This window comes from Eulemur rufifrons, chromosome 8 (assembly GCF_041146395.1).
Source record: "Eulemur rufifrons isolate Redbay chromosome 8, OSU_ERuf_1, whole genome shotgun sequence".
NCBI classification, from domain to species: Eukaryota; Metazoa; Chordata; class Mammalia; order Primates; family Lemuridae; genus Eulemur; species Eulemur rufifrons.
The window spans coordinates 37,012,077-37,040,005 of record NC_090990.1 but is presented as its reverse complement, the minus strand read 5'-3'; the positions used below and the strand labels follow the sequence as shown (position 1 = coordinate 37,040,005).

The 27,929-nt window shown below is 34.7% G+C and overlaps 1 protein-coding gene across 2 annotated transcripts in view; it reads left to right on the top strand.

The window, feature by feature from the left end:
- The window catches only part of FAF1 (Fas associated factor 1), a 440,606-nt gene that overhangs the window by 336,070 nt on the left and 76,607 nt on the right, over nt 1–27,929 (top strand). For both annotated transcript variants that reach the window (XM_069477930.1, XM_069477931.1), the window contains 2 exons: nt 1,890–2,026; nt 6,633–6,721. In XM_069477930.1, coding sequence (XP_069334031.1) covers nt 1,890–2,026; nt 6,633–6,721 — 226 coding nt within the window. The remainder of the gene's footprint in view (nt 1–1,889; nt 2,027–6,632; nt 6,722–27,929) is intronic.

Genomic DNA, 27,929 nt, shown 5'->3' with positions numbered 1-27,929 from the left:
AACAGGGTATCACTATTTTGTTTAGGTCACTCTCGAACTCTTGCACTCCCAGCCTCAAGTGATCCTCCCCAAAGTGCTGGGATTACAGACATGAGCTACCGCTCCCGACTTGCTCGCTTGCTTGCTTGTTTTCTCTCTCTTTTTTTCTCTCTCTCTCTTTCTTCTTTCCTTTTTTGAGGGGTATCTTGTATTTAATGTCACTTGTAAAGCTGGTGCTGCAATGAGCATCTACTGTGTGGTATCCACTTAATCCATTGGTATGAAAGCAACAAAGACTTATTCCCTTTTGTAGAAAATGTCATTCCAACTGTCTTTTGACATCTTAATTTTCGAGGTTGCCAATGATTATGTCAGGTCAAGACTGACTTCAAATATTTAAAAAAGAAGCACAAAGAAAAATGAGATCCTAACTTTTTAGTCTCCTGATCTACACATTTTTCGATCTACGAGTTAAAGCTATGTGGATGTGAAATTTAGTATGGAAACTTAGGCTGCTTGATCACCTTTTATCCCATAATAGATGCGGAATGTGAAGATTTTAATTTTCATGATGGCAACAATGGATTTCTTAAGGCCTTGTCATATCATTGCCATGAGTTCTGGTTACTGCTGCTCTAAATGAGTATGTGAACCTGCCTCCCAGTGAATTTACTGCAGTGGTGCTAACTTGGTCTTCATACTCTTGCCAGTAATTCCAGTAGCCCTTAACAAGACCTACTTTCTATAGTCACAGCACAGGTTTTATGAAGGATTCAGCCTAAATTTCTGAGATGAATTTCTACAGAAAATATATTGGCTTTAAAAATTAAGAGATTTGATTCTGTTTTGAATTTGGATATCAAATGAATCTGAGCACATGACATTTTAATGTCGTTTATCTTTTCAAATAGATTTACCTTCTAATGCATGTGACGACAGGACTTTGCTCATCAGCCAGAACATGCATTTCAGAGGAGTTGTTACCTAAAATATTATCATAAGGCATAAGAAAACACACGATTTAAGTTGCCTTTCATGAACATAATTAAGAATTAATAAGCTAGTACCAGTGGCTAGTCCCCAGAATTTCCACTGTTTTGCCTTTTGTGACCTGTGTTATTAAAAGTCCATTATTTTTACAGACTTTATTAAATTGGATCTTATTAAAGCATTCTATATTTGCATTTGGTCTTTCATAATTCATTATTATTATGACATTTACTTTTTACCATCAGATCTGAAAACATATCATAAGCTACCCTTTTCTCTTGAAAGAAATGCTAATTTCAAACAGTCCTCTAATAGAAGAGAAAAGCTTTATCAGTTTTTTCATTTATTCCAGATCGTGTTAAGAATACTAATGCTAGACTTCGGTATGCTAATATCTCTGAGCTTTTTTTTGGTCAAAAGCTTAGAATTATTATTTTTATCTAATACTAAGTATGAAACTAGAAGACCTACTACTGAAGAAAACACTATTCTAAAGTACAGTTCTGGATTCTAAAAACTTATAAAAATGTTACTAAATTCTGTTTTTTAGGATGATGCTAGTCAATTTATCTTTGTACCACGCTGTGTTATTTGTTCTATTTAAGAAATTCCTCCTGAAATTCTTCAGTTTGTTTTCTTCATAGTTTAAGGGTAACACAGCTTGCAGTGTTTAAGATTATGAATCCTATGCTGTCAACCCAGACAACATTTCGGGCACGCTTCCTGCTTTTCTATATGATAATCATTTCTGTATCATTTAAGATTTAGTTGAAAATTCAATATAGCAAGATCTTGCATATTGCTGTAAGGCAGGTTATCTCATTTTAACATAACTAATAAAATAATAAGTTTTTGTTGGGGTACTAGTACATTTATTAAACTCTGAAATAAAATTTACTTTGGATTTTTTCTCATTTTAGATTTCTGACGATGTGCAATAGACATTTTGGCAGTGTTGTTGCACAAACCATTCGGACTCAAAAAACAGATCAGTTTCCACTTTTCCTGATTATTATGGGAAAGCGATCATCTAATGAAGTGTTAAATGTGATACAAGGTAAAGTACATGTCAAAAAGAGAGTAAAATCTTCTGTGTATTTGATAACTTTATAGTTTTTACCATCAAAGTTAACCATATTTCTTTCCATTGGTGAATGTCTTTGCATTTTAAAATATAAAATATCTTGAAGAACATCTTCAAAGTACAAGTGCTATAAGAAATAAAATATGCTGCATGTTTCTAACAGAAACATCTGAATAAAATTGTGCATTCCTTGGAACGTAGGGTATTTAAGTTAAATATTCAGAATTGCCAAATTCTCTAAACAAGCAACTAGGTCATAGTTGTCAAATATGACATTTCTCATTTATATTGATTTATTGCTATAATGTTGATTAGTTGAAAGAAATGCTTATCTCTAGTTATCTGGAAAATCCAGTCACTGTATATTGTAGATTGAATTGTTCACAGAGACATTTGTTTCTCCTTATTTGTGTGATTCCATGTCTAGGATGCCTGCAATTTTTAACCACAGTGCACACTTTACCAAAAAAATAAGTGAATGATTTTTTAATTTTTTATTGTTACTAATATACTCCAAGAATTAGTGTAAATTGAAAACAGTCTGTCTTCTCTATGCCACTGGGAAAAAGGTTTTTCAAGTACTCCAAGCTAAAGCTGTGTCTGGGATACTTAATTTCTGTCCCCATTTAGGTCTGATGGAGGAGAGGGAATGTATAAATTCCAATATCTTTAAAACCCAAACAAAACCAAACCTCTGGTATTTTATGCTTTCTCTATAACTAGAGCATTCAGTTTCATAATCACGTTAAAAAAGACCTACAGGGGGAACTGATTTGCACAGGGTAAATGAATAATGAAGATAATACTTCATTCCTGCTTTCCCTGTGAGAAGCAATATTGCAATAGTTAAAAGTTCTCAAAATGTGGTCCATAAACTGCAAAGGTACCCTAGACCCTTTCAGGGGATCTGTAAGATGAAAATTATTTTCATAATTGTAATAAGACCTTCTTATTGCCTTTTTTACTTTATTGACATTTGCATTAGTGGATCAAAAGCAATAGTTTGTAAAACTGTTGGTACCTTAGCACTGTGGTCCCCAACCACCAGGCCACAGACTGGTACTGGTCCATGGCCTGTTAGGAACCAGGCCACACAGCAGGAGATGAGCAGCAGGCCAGCAAGGAAAGCTTCATCTGCATTTACAGCCACTCCCCATCACTCACATCATCACATAAGCTCCACCTCCTGTCAGATCAGCGGCAGCATTAGATTCTCACAGGATTGCAAACCCTACTGTAAATTGCACATGTGAGGGATCTAAGTTGCACACTCCTTATGAGAATGTAATGCCTGATGATCTGAGGTGGAGCTGAGGTGGTGATGCTAGCTCTGGGGAGCAGCTGCCAATACAGATTATCACTAGCAGAGAGGTTTGACTGCATGATAAATGTAATGTACTGGAATCATCCTGAAATTATCCTCCGTCGCCCCTGCCGTCCATGCAAAAATTGTCTTCTGTGAAACCAGTCCCTGGTGCCAAAAAGGTTGGAGACCACTGTCTTAGCACAAATCAAGGCCATCACATAAAACTGTACTAATTGTCATATTCTTCACTGCCATGTACTTGCAGTTAAAAAAGAAAAGACCATTTAAAAATGTTCCTGATGAAGCAGTAAAAATTATTGCTTGTATTAAATTTTATCCCTTTTAATAGTTTATGTGATGCAGTGGGAGGGATGAATAAAGCACTTTGCTGTGTACTGACATACACTGGTTGTCTCAAAAGCACTTGGTGGTTGCTTGAGCTAAATTAGTTCTTTTTCTTTTTTTTCTTTCTTTCTTTTTTTTCTTTTTTACAGAAATCATTTTTACTTGAAAATAGGACTGACAAACTATGCTTGTGTTACTTGGGTATTTGGCAGTCATTTTCTCCAAAATGAGCAAAATGAATCTGTCATTTTCAAGTAAAAAAACTGATACTTTGTTGCCATTGATAAAATTTGAGTTTTCAAGACAAAATTTATATCCTGCACCTTAAGACAGCTTAAATACTTTTTTGATGGCATCAGTGGTGACATTAACAAATGTGATTTTTTATATCATATATTGAAGCGTGTCAACATTCAGAAGAAATATATAACTCAGTGTACCAGTGTTTTCCAAATGACTAATGCATGATGTTATAAAATCATGAACAGTTAAAAGATACATTTAAAGAGCAATGGATTTTAATTAACAAAGTACAAAATGTTAATTGATATGGTTTCAGATTCCACGTGTATCTAATTTGAAGAAACTTCCACTTGTCAGTTTGAGTGTAGTATCAAAGAAGAATATCCACAATCATCTATAAAAATACTTCTCCCTTTTCCAACTACCTATCTTTTAAAGGCCAGATTTTCTTCATAAATTTCAACCACTACAACATATTGTAACTAGTTTAGTGTAGAAGTAGATACGAGAATACAGTTGTTTTCCATTAAGACATTACGGAGATTTGCAGAAATGTCATAAAAATGCCACTCTTCTCACTAAACTTTTTCTTTTGGAAAATAGTCATTTTTTGTAAAAACGTAATATTTATATTAATGTAATGGGTTTATTATTGTTGCTTTTAAATGTATTGGTAAATTTGTTTTAAATATTTCAATTTTAATTTCTAATACAATAAATGTTGATATCTATAACCTACATAGCAAAAGTTCTTTGAGCATCTCAGTTCTTTTTAAAAGTGTAGAGCAGTCCTGACATTAAAAAGTTTGAGAACTGCAATTAGCTGTGAAGAGTAGCTTTGCCCCGAACTGCATTAACATTAACTGGTACCCTTTCTCTGTCTTAGATCATTAAGGATTTAAGTATAAAGTACCTACAAGTCCAGTTTGGCAGTGGTTCCTTGCAGTTAGGGCTGAAGTATAGCTGATGAGCAGTGGCTTAAGCCTGAAAATTAATGGCCAATGTTTAGTCACTATACAAGTATAGTATTTTCCCTCTGATGATTTCAGTGCCCTCCATAAAGTATTTATTTCCTATGCTCCGAGTCTTAATTACTACAGTTTGCAAATAAGATATGGAAACCCAAGACTTGTTTAATAATAAAATCTACATTGAAGGTAATCTTAAACTTCTTTTGCCATCTATTATATCTATTAATAATAACGACCAGTAATTGTGTGTGTACTGTGTACCAGATACTTTACATTATCTCTACTCCTTCCAAGAACATTACAGAACTAGTATTATCTCCATTTTTAAAATAAGAAAATTGATCTTTAGAGAGCTACAATCTACTCATTCGCTTATTTCTTTATTAAACAAATGTTTATTAAAGCCCTTGTCATATGCTAGACAATTTATAGGTACTAGGTCATATTGCTTATAAGTAATGGAACTAGGGTTGTTACTCTGACTACAAAACCAGTTCTGTTTCCTTAGTGACAAGATAACATTTGTCCTATAGCTCATTTATTGAGAGAATAGTGCTGATGTGAACAAATTGGATCATTTCTTTTTCTAAGGACCACAGATGTTCCTTAACCCCATGCTGCCAATGGTCATAAGAAAAACTAGGAAAAGGGCCATTGAAAGATCATGCTAGTAAAGCCTGCTGGAAAAACACCAGCAAGGATGCTTGCTCTTCATTGTCCCATCAGTGGCCATTTCATTAATGAGATAGGAAGACTCCTTCTCAATTCCTGGAGAAAAACTAACTCTGCCTGTAGGTTTAAGAGAAGAATTGTCATATATTTATGTATCCTTATGAATTTCTCTCTTGTAGTACATCCAAAGCAAGTAACAAGGACTTAGTGCTTTCAAGAAATGGCATATATGTGCTATATGTTTGTTATGGACTTGAACAGGGAATAAAATTATATTAAGGAAAATCAAACATTTTAAATACCCTCTTCATAAAGATTATAGTATAGTCATTTGAAAGCAGCTGAAAGGAAAACATATCAATTGGGCAAAAAAAAAAAAAAGGAATCAAATGTTTTCATAAATTGAATTACTATTTGTTTCACTAGAAACAAATAGTAGTGATAGGAGATAATTCTAAGTAAAAGCAGTGTACTGAGGAGGCAAAGAGGATAGGCTTCAAGTGAGCCTGCTCTGATTTCAAATTCTGGCCCCACCATTTAACCAGCTTGACTTTGGTGGGGCAAGTTGATTGAGCTATCTAAGGCTCATTTTCTTTCTCTTTAAAATCAAAATCATAATGATCCCTTCATAGAATTGTTGTATAGGTTAAATTAGATAATACATGTAAAATGCTAACCACCGACGTATAAACAGTTGTTGCATGTGTTATTAAGTGGATATGTTCTCATAGTTAAAAAGAATTTTTTTGAAGCTCATGACTTGGACATTCTTCTTTCTAGTGCTAAAAATCCGTCTTGTTAAGAGACTGTTCCTCAAATCTGACTATTCTGAAATTTCACCTGCCAATGTGTAATACTAGTTACTCTTTCTTATTGAACATATGAAACATTTCAATGAAAACATGAAAGTATTTTAAACTCTAGTTATTTCTTTCTGATTAATTCTAGAACAACTTTCCATTTTTTAATAACTTTAATACTTTGAAGTTATATATAAAAAGTTTATAAAAAGTAAATTTTGTCAATCTCCATGTGTTGTTAGGTAACACAACAGTAGATGAGTTAATGATGAGACTCATGGCTGCAATGGAGATCTTCACAGCCCAACAACAGGAAGATATAAAGGATGAGGTAAGGTGAAAGGTTAAGCAGATTTTAATGAGGTGATTTGTCAAATGATGATGCCTGACTATGTCATGATTGATAAATAAGTATGACAAAGATGCATTTCTAGATTTACCAAGGTCTTTTATGCCATTTAGTTTACCTTTCAGTCCATTCTTTCCATTGACTCTAAGACCCAATAATTTGTTTAAATTTATGGACTATTGATACTTTGCTACTTTTGGGGTGGTGACAGGAGGTCATTTGCAAGAAATTAGTTTGGAAATGTATTTACAGAAGAAAGTACAGACCAGAAAATCCTGTCTACTCTATGGATTTTATCACTCACTTTTAAGATCCTCTTACTCTTTTTAAATATTGAAATTAATTAGCAATAAACACATTTTGCATTTGAATATATTTTTGAAGTACTGTGAGAATTAGTAAAAGATCTCCAGGATTCTAAACTTCTCAATCTCTCAAACATATTCAGATGTTATAGGTAGCATAAACATAGAACCTCAAATAAAATAATAATAACGGCAGTATTGATAATGACAATAGTAGTCTATACTTAGTATAAATAGTAAGTATTTAAAGCATAAATACTGAGTATTTCTAATGTATTAGGCACTGTGCTGAGCACTTTACATATATCATCATCTCATGTGATCCTCAAAATAACCCATGAGGTTGTATATCAGTCAGAGTTCTGGCAAGAAATAGATGACACTTTCAAACAGAGTTATTTGAGAAGAGTTTAAAAAGGGGACCATTTATAAAGACATAGGCAGGGTTTACAGAAATCAACAGGGAATAATACCAACCCCAAGGCTAAGGTAGCCATTACCATTTCTAGGCCTGATTGCCTGGGAGAAGGTACTGTATGGAGAGGACTGCTTTTGATAGAGGGATATAGCCAACTTGGGGACCTAGTAGAGAGGAAACCAGGGAATAGCTTCACTTTCCTTCTATACAGTAATCTCCTGCTAGTATCTCCTATTGACCTAACCCAGTCAGAAACTATTATTAGAAGACAGGAAAACCTCCCTGGGCAAAAAGCTAAGTAGAGCATGGATACTGAGGGGAAAATGGAAGATAATCTAACACAAATTTGTATGATTATCTCCACTTTTCAGATGAGAAAACTAAGGGTCAAAGTTAAGCAAATTTGTCCAAGGTCATATAGCTGGTAGGAGCTATAAGTAATAATCTGAAGTAATCATTAGTACTTGGCCAATCTAGAAATTTCTGGATTTGGAAAATACCCTTAAGATAAAATATGAAATAAATATTAGCATTTGTTATTGAGATGCGAAGTTCACAGATATTTGTAAAATTGTTTTTAATTTTTTGTTTGTTTTTAATTTTTGAAAAAAGATTTCCTAGAACAAGGGAGGGTTTGATTTTGAGCAATGATGAAGAACTTCTGAGTATAATGTTTTCAATAGTGTATTCTTTAATTATTGCAAATGTGAAACATGTAGACAATTTTAATATAACTCTGTACTATTGTATTTCACTTTATTATCTCTATCTTCCATTAGGCTGTGAATTTGTTAAGAGCAAGAGTCATATCATATTTGTGTTTGTAACTCTATCCCTTAACAGTATACCTAGGACAGAGTCAGCACTCAGTAAATGTTTGTTAAATGATTGAATAAGTGAACATTTAGAAGAAATTTACATGAAATAAGGTAACTTGAAAAAACAATATTTGATTACAATGGTATAAAACCTAATGTATCCACATTAACAAATATGAAAATTTGAAGTGGCATAGCTAGTTGAAAGTTTTAATGCTCATTGGTTTTCTTTTAGTGCTGTAAAAATGTTGACTTTATAATTTTTCTTAATAGTGTTTCATTTATTCTGAAGGAAAGGCAATTGGGTATATGGTGGAAAGATGTTTATATGTTACTCTGTAAATTGACAGTGACATTTTGAAATAATGTACTTACTTAGGAATTTGTAATAATAGGTATGTTGCCATTCAAGATTACATTTATCCTGGAACAGAGGCATTGATTGACAATAATTCACTAAACACATTCTTCAGCCATTTAAATCTTGAGTCTCATTAATATCAGACTTACAGATTATGCTGTATAATAATATGAATGCACAATATTTGCATGTATACTCCCAGTTCATTCTTTCATCTTAATTTGTATTCCCTATAATTCATTGGTAAAGAAATTGACGTTAATTCCTTTAATACTGAGCACAAAATTTAATATGAGGGTTATAGCAAAAATCCAAGGCTCCATATAATTGAAATTTTTATTGAAATTTAATTGTAAGAGGTGAGGATTTCTCTTTATTTTTAGAATATCTTCAAGAAAGTTATAGCTCAAGTCATAAATAGAGTTCCTAAGAAAAGGTTTTCTAAGTTTAAAAACTTCTTTTGGACTATGCATAGATCATAATGATTTGGTGTCTGCTGAATATGTGACAAGAAACACTGTCCTTTATAATTGTGAATTTGCCTTTATTTTTAAAAAATTACAAATAAGACTTCATCTTAAGCTTGGAATTAAAATCAAATTAGTGAATAGATTTGGAAGGTGGCTTCCTAGGCCTGAATTCATTTAAACTTAACTTTGATTAAGTTATATCCATCACTTCAATGATTCCATTATGTTAGTGCAACCAGAGATACCTATGTATAAAGCTTTTATTTAACAAACCTGAGCCTGAACCATATTCATACTCTGAATCATTCTTCAGTGGTCCAGAATGAACTAACCTTTATATCACTGATTGTTTTATCTCTAGCTAGGACATATACATTACAAGAGCCTCTGTTTTTGACAGAACTGCCTATCACTTCCTTCTTAGACATTTTCATTAATATCATTAGTTAGGTTTTATAAATGTTTATTGAGCTTCTACCAAGTACATATCACTGGGCGAGGTCCTTCGGACAGAGAGGTGCTTTGCTCTAATGAGGGGTTAGCAAAAAGGGGATGAGAAAGAAAACAAGACTCACTACATGACAGTGGCCACATTTTAGAATCTGTTTTTGCTTAAAGCCTGGTTGTAAATGATAGATGCTTTATAACATGTAAATGGATGAATTTGCTTATATGCACTGTTTTTTTTTCCTATGGGTAATCTAGAAACCTGATAATCAAGACTTTGTGATACTTAGTTCCTGATCTATTTATTGTTTCATTCATTCATTCGTTTATTCATTCAACATGAATTTATTTATAATTCTCTATCGTGGATGCAGGAATTACTCTCTTCCAGGCTAACCTCTCTGATTGACTTGTATATGAGCAATAGCTCAGTAATTGTCACAATCCAGATGTTGGAGAAAAGGGCAGTTTACATCATTCTCATTTCTTTGGTAATTCTAAGAATACGTGGGCAAAATATGCCAGAGGAACATTCTAGGCTTATTTTAGAGGGTTCTGATTTGGGACTTAAAGACAGCATTGCCACAGCACAGGGAGGGTATGCTAATTAGCTTATGGCAGCTTTTTTGTTGCTAAAGGAAATTAATTGTTGGCTTTGTGGTTTGTTACATGGAATGTGTAACTTTTTTCCCCTAAGCTTTGTCTTACTCTTAACTGTTTTCAGCAGTTCATTCCTTTTCCTTTCCTCTGTTTAAAAAACCTCACCATTGTCATACCTATTCTTTTTTGCAAAGCTAACAATGACAAACAGGATACAGGTTCAGGCTTCTGTTTCTTTAAAGCAGTAATAAGTTATTACAAGACACATAGAGAATAAAAACAATCTCTTCGTACAAAAACTAAAGCAAAACTTACCAAACAGACCAACCTTTAAAAGGAAGTTTTACTGTCTTTCTTTTAAAATATATTTATATAGAACACTTCCTAAAGCTAGAAAGACTACTCATTAGGCAGTAGTTCTGTTAGAGTTTTCCCTGATGTGGCTGCCTATAAATTTATGTGTGAGATACAATAAAACCAAAAATGCAGTATTTTTAAATATCAGAAGTCCACTGATAATGCAAAAGTCATAGAAGATCTAATATTCAGAAGTAACTTTGAGGAGAAAGAAGTGTTAACTGTTAACGATTAGGGTACTAAATGGAAAGCTGGGTACACCACAGATGCCATTCTGTAGGTAGTTACTTTTTGCTCAGAAAAAGCATTCTTTATCTAGTGATTTTTCTCCATAATTAGGCCCAGGTCACAGAAGATGATAGTTTCTCTCATCTTGATTTGTATATTCATTTCATAAATATTTATTGAGTTACTATATACCAGATGCTATAGGGGGCACTAAGAACATAGCTGTGAGCAAAGTAGACAAGGTCCTTGGGCTTACAACCCAGAAATTCCAATAAAGTCTATCAAATGATTAGGTAGATGAAGCCCAGGGAGCACCTAGCCAGGGTGGGCCAGACATGCTGTGCAGGCAACTTGTCATGGTGATGCAGGAGCACACAGAGGGGCTCTTTCCTTTTCCCAGTACAAGCTACAAGACAGGTAGGACAGCTAAGAATGTAGACAATAGCAGCCAGTTTTCAGGTTCCTGCTTAGGCCAGTAATTGTTCTGGTCTCTGAGGCAATGTTTCTCACCGTGATTCCTGAACTACTGGAGTACCCAGCTGTCTACAGTGGTTCCCAGGCAGTTAGGTATGAACAAGCAATGGGTCAATTTTATTTGTGTTTATTTCAGATTTTGAAATATAAGATAAATTAGGATATTCCTTGAAATGCTATTTCATTCATCACATCTGTTATAATTTATTAGACTGCTTATGGATAACAAAGATTGCATTGGTTGTTTTGTCTTGGCAAACATTCATATAACAGGGACATTTTGACTTTAATGTCTGTACTTTCATGTCATTTATATGTTATTGTTAAATTTACATTTGTTTTTCCCTGTTTAAGTTACTTTTATTCTTAGTTACCTAGAATTTATCATGGCTCAAAGATGGTTCACTGATTCATAAAAGTAATGATGAGTATAGTCTAGTAAGTACTACAAACTAAGTATAATAGTTTGAAGTACAGTTGACCCTGAAAGACATGGAGAATGGGGGTTGGAAAATCCAAGTATAACTTTTGATTCCCACAAAACTTAACTACTAAAAGCCAACTGTTAAGCAGAAGCCTTACCAATAACATAAACAGTTGATTAACACATATTTTGTATGTTATATGTATTATATATGGTATTCTTACAATAAAGTATAATATAGAAAAGAAAATATTAAGAAAATCATAAAGAAGAGAAAATACATAAAGATCTTCATCCTTGTCGTCTTTACACAGAGTAGGCTAAGGAGGAGGAAGAGGGGGTTTGGTCTTGCTATCTTAGGGCTGGTAGAGGGAAAAGAGATGGAGGAGGTAGAAGGGGAGACAAGAAAGACAGGCGCGCTCGTTGTAACTTTTATTGAAAAAAATTTGCTTATAAGTGGACCTGCACAGTTCAAACTTGTATTGTTCAAGAATCAACTGTAGTTCAACATTAGTATAGACTTAAGTATCTAGAATATGTAAAGAATTCTAACAACTCAATAACAAAAAGATAAATTACTCCAGTAAAAACTGAGCAAAGGATTTAAATAGACATTTCTCTGGGGAAGATATACAAATGGCAATAACACATGAAAAAAAGTTCAGCATCATTACTCATCAGGCAAATGCAAATCAAAACCACAAGATACTACTTCACACTCACTCCAATGTATAAAATGAAAAGTTGAGATAACAACAAATGTTGGCAAGGATGTAAAGAATCTGAACGGTGCAACAGCTTTGGAAAACAGACTAGCAAGCTCCTCAGTTGATTAAATATAGAGATACCATATGATCCAGCAATTCTACCAGTCATATACCCAACAGAAATGAAAGCACATGTCCATGCAAAAATTTGTATATGGATGTTCATAGAAGTATTATTAGTAGTAGCAAAAAGGCAAAACAATTCATATGCTCATCCATGGAAAAATGGATAAGCAAAATGTGGTACATGCATATAATGGAATAATATTTGTCCATAAAAAGGAATGAAGTTCTAATATGTGCTACATCATGGATGAATCTTGAAAACATTATGCTAAGTGAAATAAGCCAGTTACAAAAGACTACATATTATATGATTCCACTCATAGGGAAATCTATATTAGTGGTTGCTTAGGACTTCGGGGAGTAGTGGTAGGTGAGTTGAGGGTATAGAAAGGTGGTAGATAAAAGCGTATGTGGTTTCTTTTTTAGATGATGAAAGTGTTCTAAAATTTACTCTGGTAATGGTAGCAAATATCTGTGACTATGTAAAAAAATTGCATTTTACACTTTAAATAGGTGAATTGTATAAAATTTAATAAAGCTGTTAACAAAAACTCTAAGTTCAGCAAGGTTGCTGAAGGAAGATCATGGCTATTCAGATGAAAAATATTGCACCTGAATGTCAGTCAACACACTGCTTTACTAAAATGAATACTTAGTAATTAATATATCCCTCAACGCTTGATAAGATATTGAAGAAAATAATGAAAATTGCTAATATCTTAGGCAACTTCAAATAGACATCTTTCTAGTAGACTATTTAAAATAATGGTAATGGAGTCCAAGATGTTCCTTCTCCTAAAAGAAGTATACTGGTTATCAAAGGCAGTTGTCTCAAAGTGTCACCTGGGAACCTGTTAGAAATTTTGTTTCTTGGACCCCACCCCAGACATGCTGAATCAGAATCGTGAGGGTGGGACCAAGCAATCTGTGTCTTAGTAAGCCCTCCAGGTGATTCTGATGCACACTAAAGTTTGAGATCCTCTGATCTAAGAGACAGGTGTGAGCATAAGCATTTGTAATCAGGCATGAGATAAAATCTTTTCATAACACAGATAATAATGATAATGCACAAGACTTTTTCAAATCTTACATCTCAGCAGTATATCCTTGAATACGTGAAACCTATTATTTTAGGGCTAAAAATAACAGTTTTAAATTTTGAGAATAAAATATAAAGATTTCTTAAGAAAAAAGGAGCTGTGGTGCATAGAGATTTCATCAAGACTTTGATCCTTTCCAAAAACTTGATAATTTTCCTCATTCTTCAGTGAAATAAATCAATGATATGTAATAGCGGACATCTTAAATTCCCAAAGAAAGCTGCAACAGAACATTAAGAAATACTTTCTAGAGTAAGAGCAACCAAAGAATGACTGGGAAATCTACTCACCATTATCTTCCAAGGTTAAACAGTCAACCTTTCACCTTTTTTTTTTTTTTAATTTTATTTTATTTTATTTTTTTTTTCATCTTATGGTTATGGGGGATACAGAATTGCAGGTTACATACGTTGCCCATGTACCGCCTTTCTCCCCAAGTCAGAGCTCCAGGCGTGTCTGTTCCCCAGATAGTGCGCGTTGCACCCATCATGTAGGTATATATCCCTCCCTTCCCCACCCCCCCTTCCCGAGTCAGCACCTTCAAGCATTACCATTCCCCAAAGGGTGCGCAATGCACTCATTGGTAGGCATACACCCATCCCCTCCCTCACCCCCCACCTCAGTCTGATATCCGATTGGTGTCTTTCCTAGATGTGTATTTAGGTGATGTTCAGGGAAACCAATTTTCTGGTGAGTACATGTGATGCTTGTTTTTCCATTCTTGGGATACTTCACTTAATATAATGGGTTCCAACTCTCTCCAGGAGAACCATAGAGATGTCGTATCTTCATTATTCCTTATAGCTGAGTAATATTCCATGGTACACATATACCACAGCTTACTAATCCAATCATGTATTGATGGGCATTTGGGTCGTTTCCACATCTTTGCTATTGTGAATTGTGCTGCTATAAACATTCGGGTACATGTGTCTTTGTTACAGAATGACCTTTTTTCCTTTGGGTATATGCCCAATAATGGGATTGCTGGATCGAATGGCAGGTCTACTTGAATCTGTTTAAGATACCTCCATAATGCTTTCCACAGGGGTTGCACTAGTTTGCAGTCCCACCAGCAGTGTATGAGTGTTCCTGTCTCTCCACATCCACACCAACATGTGTTGTTTTGGGTTTTTTTGATAAAGGCCATTCTCACTGGGGTTAAGTGATATCTCATTGTGGTTTTGATTTGTATTTCTCTGATGATTAGGGATGTTGAGCATTTTTTCATATGTTTGTTAGCCATTCTTATATCTTCTTTCAAGAAGTTTCTATTCATGTCATTTGCCCACTTTTTGATAGGGTTGTTTGATTTTTTCTTGCTGATTTTCCTGAGTTCTAAATAGATTCTTGTTATCAGTCCTTTATCTGATGTGTAGTATGCAAATATTTTTTCCCATTCTGTAGGTGGTCTGTTTATTCTCGTGACTGTTTCTTTGGCTGTGCAGAAGCTTTTTAATTTAATCATGTCCCATTCATTAATTTTTGTTGCTGCTGTGATTGCCTTGGGGGTCTTCTTCATAAAATCTTTACCTAGGCCAATGTCTGTAAGAGTCTTTCCTACATTTTCTTCTAGAATTCTGATTGTATCACGCCTAAGGTTTAAGTCTGTTATCCACCATGATTTGATTTTTGTGAGAGGTGAAACCTTTCACCTTTTGAGTGTAATATACTCATTGCCAAAGTTTACAGTAGCATTTTATGAGAAATCCCTCCATATGAGTTCTTGTTTGATCCAAATATTCAGATGTAACTGGAAGAGCCAACAAGCATTTGCTTCCATTCTTAGTAATCTCTTAGTGTGACTTTCTAACTTATTAGGAATAAAGAAAGAAACAGGATGTGAAAGCTAACCTACAGGTCAAGATAGGAGTCATCAAACTGGATATAAATAACCTTTCTGAAATATTACAAAGTATCATTACCTTCAAACTAATAAGCTATTATTAAATCTTGCTTAATTTTTATTATCTAAAAATTATGACCTTAGAAATTTTCCTAAAATTACTAGTTTGCCCATGGGCCAGTGTCATGTGCTTGGTATTAAAGGAATTAAAGTCAATTTCTTTACCAGTGAATTATGAGGACTGCAAATTAAAATAAAAGAACAGACTGGAAATGTGCATGTAAATATTTTTCATTCAAATTATTATATAACATAATCTATAAATCTGATACTAAAAGACTCATTTGATACAGAAAAAAATTGACAAAATTCAATACCCTTTCATGATAAAAACAAACAATAAACTATAAATAGAAGGGAACTTCCTTGATATGATAAAGGCCATACATGAAAAACCCACAGTTGACATCATACTCAATGGTGAACCACTGAAAGCTTTTCCCCTAAGATCAGGAAAAAGACAAGGATGTCCACTTCTACCACTGCTTTCAATGTAGTACTGTAACTTCTAGCCAGGGCAATTAGGCAAGAAAAAGAAATAAAAGGCATCCAAATTGGAAAGGAAGAAATAAAACTATTTCTATTCGCTGACATGATCTTATGCATAGAAAACCCAAAAAGATTCCACACCAAAAATCTTTTAGCACTAACAAATTCAGCAAAATTGCAGGATATGAAATCAACACATAAAAATCAGTTGTGTTTCTGGGCCAGGCATGGTAGCTCATGCCTGTAATCCTAGCACTTTGGGAGGCCGAGGAGAGAGGATCACTTGAGGCCAGGAGTTTGGGACCCTGAGCAACGTAACAAAACACCCTGTCTCTACAAAAAATTTAAAAAGTTAGCCAGGTGTGGTAGCATGCACTGGTAGTCCCACCTACTCAGGAGTCTGAGGCAGGAGGATTGCTTGAGCCCAGGAGTTTGAAGTTGCTGTGAGCTATGATGATGCCATGGCACTCTGGCCTGGGGAATAGATAAAGTCCCTATCTCAAAAAAAAAAGAAAAAATCAGTTTTATTTCTGTACACTATCAGTAAAGAATCTGAAAAGGAAATTAGGAAAACAATTCTATTTACAGTACCATTAAAAAGAATAAAATACTTAGGAATAAATTTAACCAAATAGGCCCAAGCCTTATACACTGAAAACTACAAAACATTGCTGAAAGAAATTAAGAAGACCTAGGTAAGTGGAAAAACATTCCCTGGTAAACTTAATGGTGTTTAGATTGCTGCCCAAAGTGATGTACAGATTCAGTGCAATACCTATCAAAATCCTAAAGCCACTTTTTTGCAGAAATAGAAAAACTCATTCCTAAAATTTATATGGAATTTCAAGGGATCCCAAATAGCCAAAATAATCCTGAAAGAGATGAATAAATTTGGAAGATTCACACTTCTGATTTCAAATCTTACTGCAAGCCTGCAGTATCAAAGCAATGTGAGACTGGCATAAGGGCAGACATGTAGACCAATGGAATAGAATAGAGAGCCCAGAAATAAACTTATATATGTGGTCAATTGAATTTTCAACAAGGGTGCCAAGACCATTCAATGGGGAAGGAACAGTCTCTTCCACAAATGGTGCTGGGAAACCTGTATATCCAGATGCAAAACAGTGAAGTTGATCCCTTACCTTATACCATATACAAAGATGAACTCAAAATGGACCAAAGACCTAAATTTAAGAGATAAACTATAAAACTCTTAAAACGTAAGGGAATAGTTTCCTGACCTTGAATTTAATAATAGTTTCTTAAATATGACAACAAAAGAGAAAATAGATAAATTAGACTTCATCAAAATTAAAAACTTGTGTGCATCAAAAGACACTATCAAGAGAGTGAAAAGATAGCCCAAAGTATGGAAGAAAATATTTGCAAATCACACATATATATATGATAAAATTTTGATATCCAGAATATATAAATCCTACAACTTGACAACTAAAAACCAAAAAACCCAATTCAAATATTGACAAAGGACTTGAATAGACATTTCTCCAAAGAAGATATATAAATGGCCAATAAGCACGTGGAAAGGTATTCAACATCAGTAGTCATTAGGGAGATGTAAATCAAAACTACAAATGAGATACCATTTCACACCCATCAGGATGGATACAATCCAAAAAATGGAAAGTAACAAGTGTTGGCAAGCATGTAGACAAATCTGTAACCTTTATGCATTGCTGATTAGTATGTAAAATGTCAGCCCCTGTGGAAAATAGTTGTTTATTTCTCAAAAAGTTAAACATAGAGTAACCATATGACCCAGCAATTCCACTCCTGGGTACATACCCCAAAGAATTGAAAACAGGGACTCAAACAGATATTTGTACATGAATGTTTATTGTATTAATATCATTATTCACAATAACCAAAAGGTGGAAATGACCCAAATAACTGTTAATAGATGAGTGGATAAACATTATGTGGTATATCCGTACAATGGGAAATTATTTAGCCACATTAAAGGATTGTTACATGCTACAACATGGATGAACCTTGAAAATATTATGCTGAGTTAAATAAGCCAGACTGAAAAGAACAAACATGATTACATTTTTTCCTAACAGATTGAGTTGGTGTAGTGTATTCTTGGTTATCAAAATACTCACATAGCTTTGGGATTTTGGATTGGTAAATATTCATGATGTGTGAAAAAGTATGATACATACTGTACGATCTCAGTCCCATAAAATTGGATGTTGTGTTGTGTCAGGATCTAGAAGGACACGTCAAATTGTAAACTGCTTGTGATTGTGGATGACTTTGTTCTTTGCTTCTTGTGTTTTTCAGTTTCCTATACTGCATATGTTAACTTAAAAAAAAAAAAGGTTATTTTAAAAACTTTAAAAAAAAAGAAAAGGACAAACACTATATGATTCTTGAATAGGCAAATTTTGGGGGGAAAATATTTTGAATAGGCAAATTCATAGGGACAGAAAGTAGATTAGAGTTACTAAGGACTAAAGGTGTGGGATAAGTTGGGGAGTTACTGCTTAATGGGTACAGAGTTTCTTCTTGGGTCATAAAAAAAGTTATGGAAATATAGATTGTGGTGACAGTTGTACAATATGAATGTACTTAATGCCACTTAATTGTATACTTAAAATAGTATATGTTATGTGTATTTTACCATAATAAAAAAGAAAGAGCACAAGAATACACATAGGATTTAGTCCTTTTCAGCGCAGAGAAGTGAGAGATTGCTGTGGGGTGACAATTTGAGAAGTTGTTGATTCCTGGGCTCAGTGTTTACTGGACATTACTGGGAACTGACATAGAGGGGAAAGATCCAAGCTCTGCTTTCATGAGCTTTAATCCTGAGCAGTTTATTACTCTATATTAAATCCCAAACTTTCACCATCTAGGGAAGTAAAATCAGGTGAAGTACCTTAAAGAAGGGATTAAGGGTGTGTTAAGTGTCTGCTAGGGCCACACACTATGTTAAATTAAATAATCTTTCCTAGTTTTTATGATAATCTTAACAGCTAGTTAGTTCCCCCGTTTTATTGAGGAGGAAACTGAGGTTTATAGAGGTTAAGTAATTTGCCTAAGGTAACACAACTTTGTAAAAGCCAGAATACATACATACATGCTTTTGATACATCATGATCCCTTGAGGTGCATTTATATTAAAGATTTATAGGATAAAGTGAATCAGCACTCGTATTAAGATTAGGTAGAATCAGAGTGGGCTAACCTGAAGAGTAGATTAGACATTCCCAGATTCCCAAATACCATACTCACTTCAGCAGAATAAGTTTCTCATAACTATTTTTGTGCATGGAATAATGCTCACTGTTAACAAGATATATCCACACCCTCTTTATTTACATTTGTTGTTCTTAAAGTGCCTGCTGAGAGATCACTTTATCTATGCCTGACACCTCCGAGTATTTAATAATTGTCACATATGAAACTAATGTGAAGAGATTTGTGATTCAACAGTGGCATTACAATTCAACACACCTGTTCAGAGCCAGCCCTCTACATTTTTCTCCTTTTGCCTGAGGTAGAGACTTCTTCATGGATTACAGTAACACTTTTTGACAAGCTTAGACTAGGTGGAGCTGCCGTGTAATGACAGAGCATAATTGATAATATCTCAGTAATGCATTCTTTTTTGATTTCGGCTGTCGCCATTTATTACTGTAAAAGCATTCATCGTTAAATAGCTGGCCCAACCTGTCCACTTTTTGTTTTTAGTAACTGTAAGGCCTAACAAAATATGTTTAATTTTCTAGTTATGCATTAGCTAGCTTTGGGATGGTAATATATCCAGTTGCTGTATTTTCTTTTATGTATCACTGTTTTAAAAGTAGCTATCTTAGTGTTCTCCAAATAAAAATTAAACCTTCTATTTCTTCTGAAGTCTTCTCAAGTGGCTATTGAGTCCTTCCCAATGTCATAAGACCTGACAAGCACCTAAATAAAATGTTAACTGGAACATTTTCTCTTTTTACACATATCCTTTAAAAAGAATCAGAAGAAACTATTTATGTCTTAAATATTACATTGACCCAAATCTGTATCTTTGGAGACAGTCATATCCCTCATGAATTTTTGTTTCTCCACAGGATCTTGTTTGGCCATGTTTGTAAAAGGGAACTTAAGGATGAAAATGCCTTTTCATGTGCATTCAACCTTTACCTTGTTTGCTACCAAACAAATTTGCTTACTATCAAATTGAGGAACTACCACTGGTTGTTTCTGGGGAGGTTAAAAAAATAGTGTGAGTTCTCACCACGAAAAATGATAAGTATATAAGGTTATGTGTATGCTATTTAGCTCAGTTTAGCCATTCTATAATGTTTACATATTTCAAAATACCACGTTGTACATGATAAACATATGCAATTTTGTCAATTAAAAATAATTTTTAAAAATAGTGTGAGTCCTATTCTTTAAGGAACTTACCATCTAAAGTTGGCAAGCCAAAGCCGGTTGTGGTGGCTCATGCCTGTAATCCTAGCACTCTGGGAGGCCCAGGTGGGAGGATCACTTAAGGCCAGGAGTTCGAGACCAGTCTGAGTCACATAGCAGCAAAACCCCATCTCTAAAAAAAAAAAAAAAAAAAAGTAGAAAAATTAGCTGGGCATGGCGGCACATGCTTGTGCTCCCAGCCTATTGGGGAAGCTGAGGTAGGAGGATCCTTGAGCCCCAGAGTTTGAGGTTGCTGTGAGCTATGATGATGCCCCTGCACTCTAGCTCAGGCAACAGAGTGAAACTCTGTTTTAAAAAATAAAAATAAAAATAAAATGACGTTGGAGAGCCAAAGCATATCCTTACAAAAATGTCCCTAGCAACAGTTTGTTATATTACCTAAAAGAATGCAGAAGGAATAATCTTCATGGTCAGGAAGAACTTCTCTAAAGAGGTAAAATTTGATCTGGATCTAGAAAGGACAGTGCAATTTGCGTGTGCAGAGGTAAGAGGAGTGAATGTTGCAATGTGGAGAAAGCATGAGCAAAGGAATAGTGTAAAGAAGTTGAAATCATATTGACTGTAAAAAGCACAAAATTTGGATAGAAAAATAGCAGAAGGAAAGATTCAGTTGCCTTCCATTAGTATTTTTAACAAGTCACCCTTACCTCTCCAAATTACTTTCCTCTGATTTTTATGCCTCTGCAGGGTGTGGGGAGGATCCTGAGAATTTTCTGGCACTTTTCTTTCAGTTAAAAATTTACCTTGACTTCAATTACCTATCATCCCAGTAAACTGCTTCTTGCAATATAGGGTGAAAGCAGAACAATGACAGTAAATATAAGGTACAAGAGTGACACAAAGAAGACTTCTTGAGGAGAAAACATTTGAGTCTTAAAGGACGATACGTAGAGGTTCACCAGATAAACCACCATTAATTTGTTTTGGCCACTAAACCTATACATTTCGTTAGGCAACTGCTGTATGCCCACATTGTGCTCAACACCAGTAGATGTAGGGATGATGCAGTCCTATAGATATTCAGTACATGTAAACAAAAAATTCCAGTGTAATGACACAGATTCCATGATGGAGATAGATGTAGGGTGTTAGATCTGCCTAGCAGAGTTCCACCTGCCTCACCAAGGAAAATTCTTTTATGCTGGAACTCACAGGGACTGGTTTCGTGGAAGACAATTTTTCCACAGACTGGGGTGGTGGAGGGGGAGAGGTGGTTTCCGGATGATTCAAGCCATTACATGTATTGTGCAGTCAAACCTCACTGCTAATGATAATCTGTATTTGCAGCCACTCCCCAGCAATAGCATCACTGCCTCAACTTCACCTCAGATCATCCGGCATTAGATGATTCTCATAAGTTGCACAAAGCCTAGATCCCTCACTCGTGCAGTTTACCCTGGGGTTTGCGCTCCTGTAAGAATCTAATGCCACTGCTGATATGACAGGAGGCTTATGCAGTGATGCTAGCCCGCTGCTCACCTCCTGCTGTGTGGCCCGGTTCCTAACAGGCCAGGACCTGTAGCGCTCTGTGGCCCCGGGGGTTGAGGACTGCAGTTCTAGACGAAATAGTACTTTTCCAATAGATGACTAGATTGGATGAATTCACTATCAGTCAAAAGAGACACATTGTAATTAACACATTAACTACGATGTGAGTTGTTTTTACTCAGGCTAGTTTTGAGCCTCAGGCCTTGTGAAGCATATGTAACTCCCACGTCTCTTTATCTTGAGCCACATGAACCATTTTTCAAGTTACATATAACTCACGCACAGAAAACAATAAAAAATAACAAATTTTTCATTAAATTAGAAAGGATCATTTTGTTTTTGAAGTTTTTATTCTATTTTCGTAGTAAAACACCGTGTCCCCAAAGGGGGGAAAATTTTCTAGTGTAGCAGTCAATGTGTTAAAATGAGGGCTACTTGATTAGTTACGCCAAAAGATTCTAATTTCAGATTAGATACTTTACTTTAACAATAGCAATATATATTTTTCATTTCCTATTATACTCATCTTTGCAAGCTGCTTTTAGCATAAGCAACACCAAAGTTAGTCCAGGCAAAAAAGAAATGATACTTCATACTTCTACATTTTTGTTGTTAGAGGTTTTTGGTTTTATGTCTAGATATATATAGGAAAACATCCTTACAGAAAATTTTAGCAAACTAGAGAAAACTGTTTTAACAGAGGATTTGCTTTTGGAAGTCTCAGCTATCCACTGTTGTTTTGCTGAAGCAATTCACTGCTTGTATGCTAAAATACACATCACAGCTTTGCACAACTTTGAGAACTTAAATCAGAGATGCTTATTGCCCTTGAGTTAAAAGAAGGAACACTAAAGTCTTCATGGAGAACAACCAGAACTCTTACTCATTGATGATAGGAATATAAAATGGTTCAGCCACTCTGAAAAACAACCTCTCAGAAAGTTAAACATACATTTAGCATACGACCCAGCAACCCACTGCTAGGTATTACTCTAGAAAAATGAAAACTTAGGTTCACACAAAAACTTGTGTATGAATGTTCATAGAAGCTCTGTTTGTATTTGCCAAAACTAGAAACTACCCAACTGTTCTTTAATATTCTTCAATTCACATTCAGTGGGTGAATGGGTAAATAAATTGTGTTTTGCCCATGCAGTGGAATACTGCTCAGCAATAAAAAGAAACAAACTGTTGATACATACAACAACTTGAATATATCACAAAGGCATTATGCTTACTAAAAGATGTCTGTCTCTAAAAGTTACATACTCTGTAGTTCCATTATAGGATATTTTTGAAAAGACAAAACTGTTGGGACAGAGAACTGATCAGTGGTTGCTAGAGGATTCAGGAGAAAGTGTGAGTACAAAGAGATACTACAAGGGATTTTTTTTTTTTTTTGTATGATTGAACTGTTTTGTATTCTGATTGTGATGGTGGTTACATGAATCAATGCATGTGTTAGAATTTATAGAACTATACAATAAAAATAACCCATTTTATTATTACTATTCATTTGAAAATAAAATTAAAAACAAGGAAAAGAAATAGTCCATGTAATGGACTTTAAAATGGGTTTTAGCAAAATTTTATTGTTCTTTCATTTGTTTCATTAACAATAACTTTTTGGATGCCTGTGATAATAGCTGTCATAGGCATAGGACTGGGCTATTTGCAAATTCTGCGAGACAAATTTTATTATACCTATTTTACAGATGAGTAAACTGTAGCACAGAGCATTCAATGACTTTCCCAAGTCATATACTAATTGGAAAAAAGTCTTATTTGATGGACAACAGTTGAGATAACACAATCTTTAATAATATAGACTACAGCCACTGGTGTGGCAGTTCTCAAAGTGTAGTACAGTGACTACTAGCATCACAGTCACCTGGGAAGCTTGTTTAAAATGCCTGGGCCTCTGGTCTATTGAGTCAGTTTCCAATTTTCTCTTATATAAACTGGAGATGATAACGTACCTACCTGCTATTCATGTTTTGAAGATTAAATAATATATGTAAAGCATGCCCTAGTGCCTAGTATTTAGTAAGCACTACTATTGCTCTTATTTTTACTCTTGGCTGAGCTGAAAGGAACTTTAGAATTCATTTAATCTTACTTCATTACTCTATAATTGAGGAAACTGAGACCAGTATAAGTTATTTGCTGAAGGTCACTTACAGAGTTAGGCCTTTTATTGTTTTTGTTGTGTTTTGTTTTTTTTTTCTCCTTTTCGTGTTATTTGCTCTTAATTTAAATTAAGTATTTCTCTCATAATGGGACATCTAGTAGGTGTGGGGAGGTTAGGGAAGATTTTCAAATGATTTTGAACTCTGGCCTTTGTTTTTAAATAACATTTTGCTTTTAAAATAGTTGTCCTACATTCTTTTGCTTAAAAAAATGTTTCCTTAAATTCTCTTTTTCATAAGGCTTTTATATGCACATGTATGTATTTGTTTGTGCTGCTTTAGCAGTTGTAAAAGATTTACCCTGAGGAAAAGATAGGCTAGAATAACTGCATGTAAAGTACAAAGATTACAACTTATGGAATCTGTTCACTGCAAATATTCCAGGTGTAACTGAGACAAAGAACATACACTTTGTAATCCTGAACTAGTTTATTCATGCAAAGCAATAGAAAGATTCAGATTTACAACCAAAGTGTTTATGAAAATCTCTTATCTGGGAAGAGACTGAAAAATTCTATACAGCTTTTTAATCCAAAGATCAGTTTGAATGTATAGCTGTAGGTATCTAATTACTATTTACTAGGAGATTGAACTATAGGATTTCACTTTGAAAGTCAGTACCAGTCAAGCATGGAAAACAAACCTACGTATGCTTGAGAGCCCTTTCAGATTTGCTCCTCAAACTAACAGCCTTCTGTCAAGAAAGGAACTGTGTAACATATAGCTGCACTCTCCCTCACTCTCCACTTTGGAGGGACTACCCATTACCCATTCATGTGCTCTCTCTCTAACCAGTAAACATAGTTTAGTTGGTAAAATGCTTGCTCTGTATTTGAGTCCAAGAAAAATTATTTCATTGTCTGCCATGTGACAAGCCCAGGCCAAGCTACACAGGGTGACACAATTTCTACCCTCAGGGAGCTTGCCACTTACTCTAAAAATGAAACTTTATTACCTGACACAATTACAGAATAGTTAGGTTTAAAATAGGGAGATATAGTCCACATTCAAGTGGAATGTAAGAAAGTTTAGAAGAGTAAGATAGGGAGGGTAGGCTAGAGGTCTAAAGAGAGATGGGGTTTGAATTAGGCCCTGGATAAGTGGAAGAGAGTCCTTGCCTGAGAGTACTCACTGTCTCATGAGAGACAGCTGTAAGTTAGTGATCAAGAGATTATGGTGCTGTACTACCTAAATTGAAATCCTACCTCTGGCAGCTAGCAGCTATATAACTTTGAAAAAAATCGCTTGATCTTCTTGTGTCTTAGTTACTTCATTTAGTAGCTACTTGATAAGATTGTTGTGAAGATTAAAGTTGATACATGTAAAGTGCTTAGACTGGTACCTGACATCTAGTAAGTACTCAGGAAATATTTTCTGTAGTAATAATATTATAAACTGTGTTTGGAAGAATGAGTGGGAAGAATCATTTAGACTGAAGATGAAGTACACAGCAAAAATTCAAAAATGTGATACAGCCTGTAGGTGTCAAGGGGCTTGGGGCATGTGGAAAAGGTGAAGTAAAGCAATAAGGGAAGAAGCAGCTGTTGGTAGAGACAAGAGAGAAGTGAGGAGATTGAAAAATGTTCTTTAGGGAACATTTTTCTTGAAGGTATGTCTATATTCTGCCATAAAGTTTGAACCTTGAACTGTAGGCAGTGAGTATTCATCACTTCTTTTAAGCAGGAAATTGACATAATTAGATTTGCGATTTAAGAAACTAATTCTGATGGCTATGGATTTGCTCACGCACTTTGTTCATATCTTTATGATAATACCATTTTACTATAATTTCTGTATTTCGTTTATTTTTTGGACTACTGTGCTTTTACAAGTGTGTTCTATGGAGCACACATTTGTGAAAAATACCAATTTCTGGACTTCCAACCTAGACATACTGAATCAGAATCTCTAAAGCGGGGGCAGAGAGTCTGTGTTTTCACAGCTTTCCTATATAACCAGTGATTCCTATGTATCTTAAAATTTGAGAACCGATGGTTTAGCAGAAAGAATTAGGCTTTAGAAACAGACAGACCTATGTATAAAACCTAATTCAGTCCCGCATGAGGTATATAACATAGACAAGTTACATAGCCAATTTAAGTCTCATTTTCCCTGTCAAGTGGAAATAATACTTACCCTATGTGATATTATGTGAAGGAAAAAAAAACATCATATGTAAAATGACTAACCCATAATAGCCTTCATATTTACTGCCTTCCTTTCCAAGCATATATATCTTTCTTCTACAACTAGTGAAAGAAGGGAACTATCTTATTCATATTGTCTCTAGTTTCTAACAGAGGGCCTACATCTAGCGGGTGTGCAGTAAATGTTTTATAAATGTCTAAGTGAATGAATGAATTTTATGGAAAAGGACTGGAAATTGGGAGACCTGTTAAGAGGTTAATATCATAGTCAAAGCAAGAGATGACAGGGTCTAAACTAAGGCATTGTTCTTGAAAAATATGCAGGTTCCATCCTAGGTTACCAGGCAGATATGTAGATTGTCTCTGGATTGGTTTAGCCTTAACATAAACTGTCACAAATTAGCCAGTTTCCTCTAATGCAGACGAAGACAACAATCCATCTTTTGAAATCCTGCCACTAAAGAAATTAACAAACCAGTCCTAAATCCAGCTTTTCAACTCACTCCCACATACCACTTCTATCCAGATGAAAAAGAATCTTTTCTAAACATCTCCACCGGAAATTCCAGAGATTTACATTCTAGCAGAGCAAGACGATCTCAGTTAGGACTTGGAGGTTAGTTGCTTACTTGTATTTTCATAGTCTTCCATGGACTACTTTGAAATTTCTCTGTTTAAAACTGTTGATAACTGGAATTTTAAAAACAACCAGTTAGTCTGACATTTAGGCTCAATCTTTGATGTGATAAATAGTAACCTGAAAGAATACTGAGTGTCAGGCTTACCACAATCCTTATTTCACTGCTTTTGAATACTAGCAGTTCACTAATGATTTTATAGACAAATCAGTTTAGCAGATATAAACATGATACAGATATTATTCCATAACTATCCCCTACACTGATTCAAGGACTATTTGGAAGGAAGAGAATTTATAGGTAGAGAAACACAATAAGCATGTAGGTTCAAGAGAAGTAAAATAGCAGAAAGAACTCTAGATTAGGTAACAGCATGCCTGCATTCTAACCAGCTCTGTGACCCTGGGAAAATAACTTATGCTTTCTGAGTCTCAGTTTCCTCATCTCTAAATAGGGATAAAAGTCCCTTCCTGGCCAATCTAATTGTTGTAAGTATCATATGTGAAAGTGCTTTGTAAACTTTGAAATATAAAACTTTAAAGGATTTAAAGTCTTACATAAAAATATAGGCAGGAGGATATTCATTAATACTTAGTACATTTTCCCTTTGCAAATACTTACTTAGTTAATGGTAGATTTGATGATATAAACAAGGAAATGAGAGATTTTTACAGAATGTTAGCCACGGTGATAAATTAGGCCTCTAGAGCCAGGGAACTCATTCTTATCACAGAGATGAGGCCTTCTAAGTTATTCCTGATTCCATTAACAAAATGATTTTTCCTTCTAGTCTGGAAACCTTTAGTACATTTCGGAACACAATCCCACTATATGTTTCTCCATTTGATCCTCACAGCCTGGGCTACCCTAAGTAGAGCAAACCTAGGGGCTTGCCCTGGGCCCTCATACAGAAGTGCCTCCTTCCTTTGTCTGCTCCAACTCTTGCACTTAGAGTGTGATTACTTAAAGGTACACTAAGCACTTATGGAAGCAGAAGAGTAGATTGACAAATAGACTGTAAAAATAAAAAGAGAGAG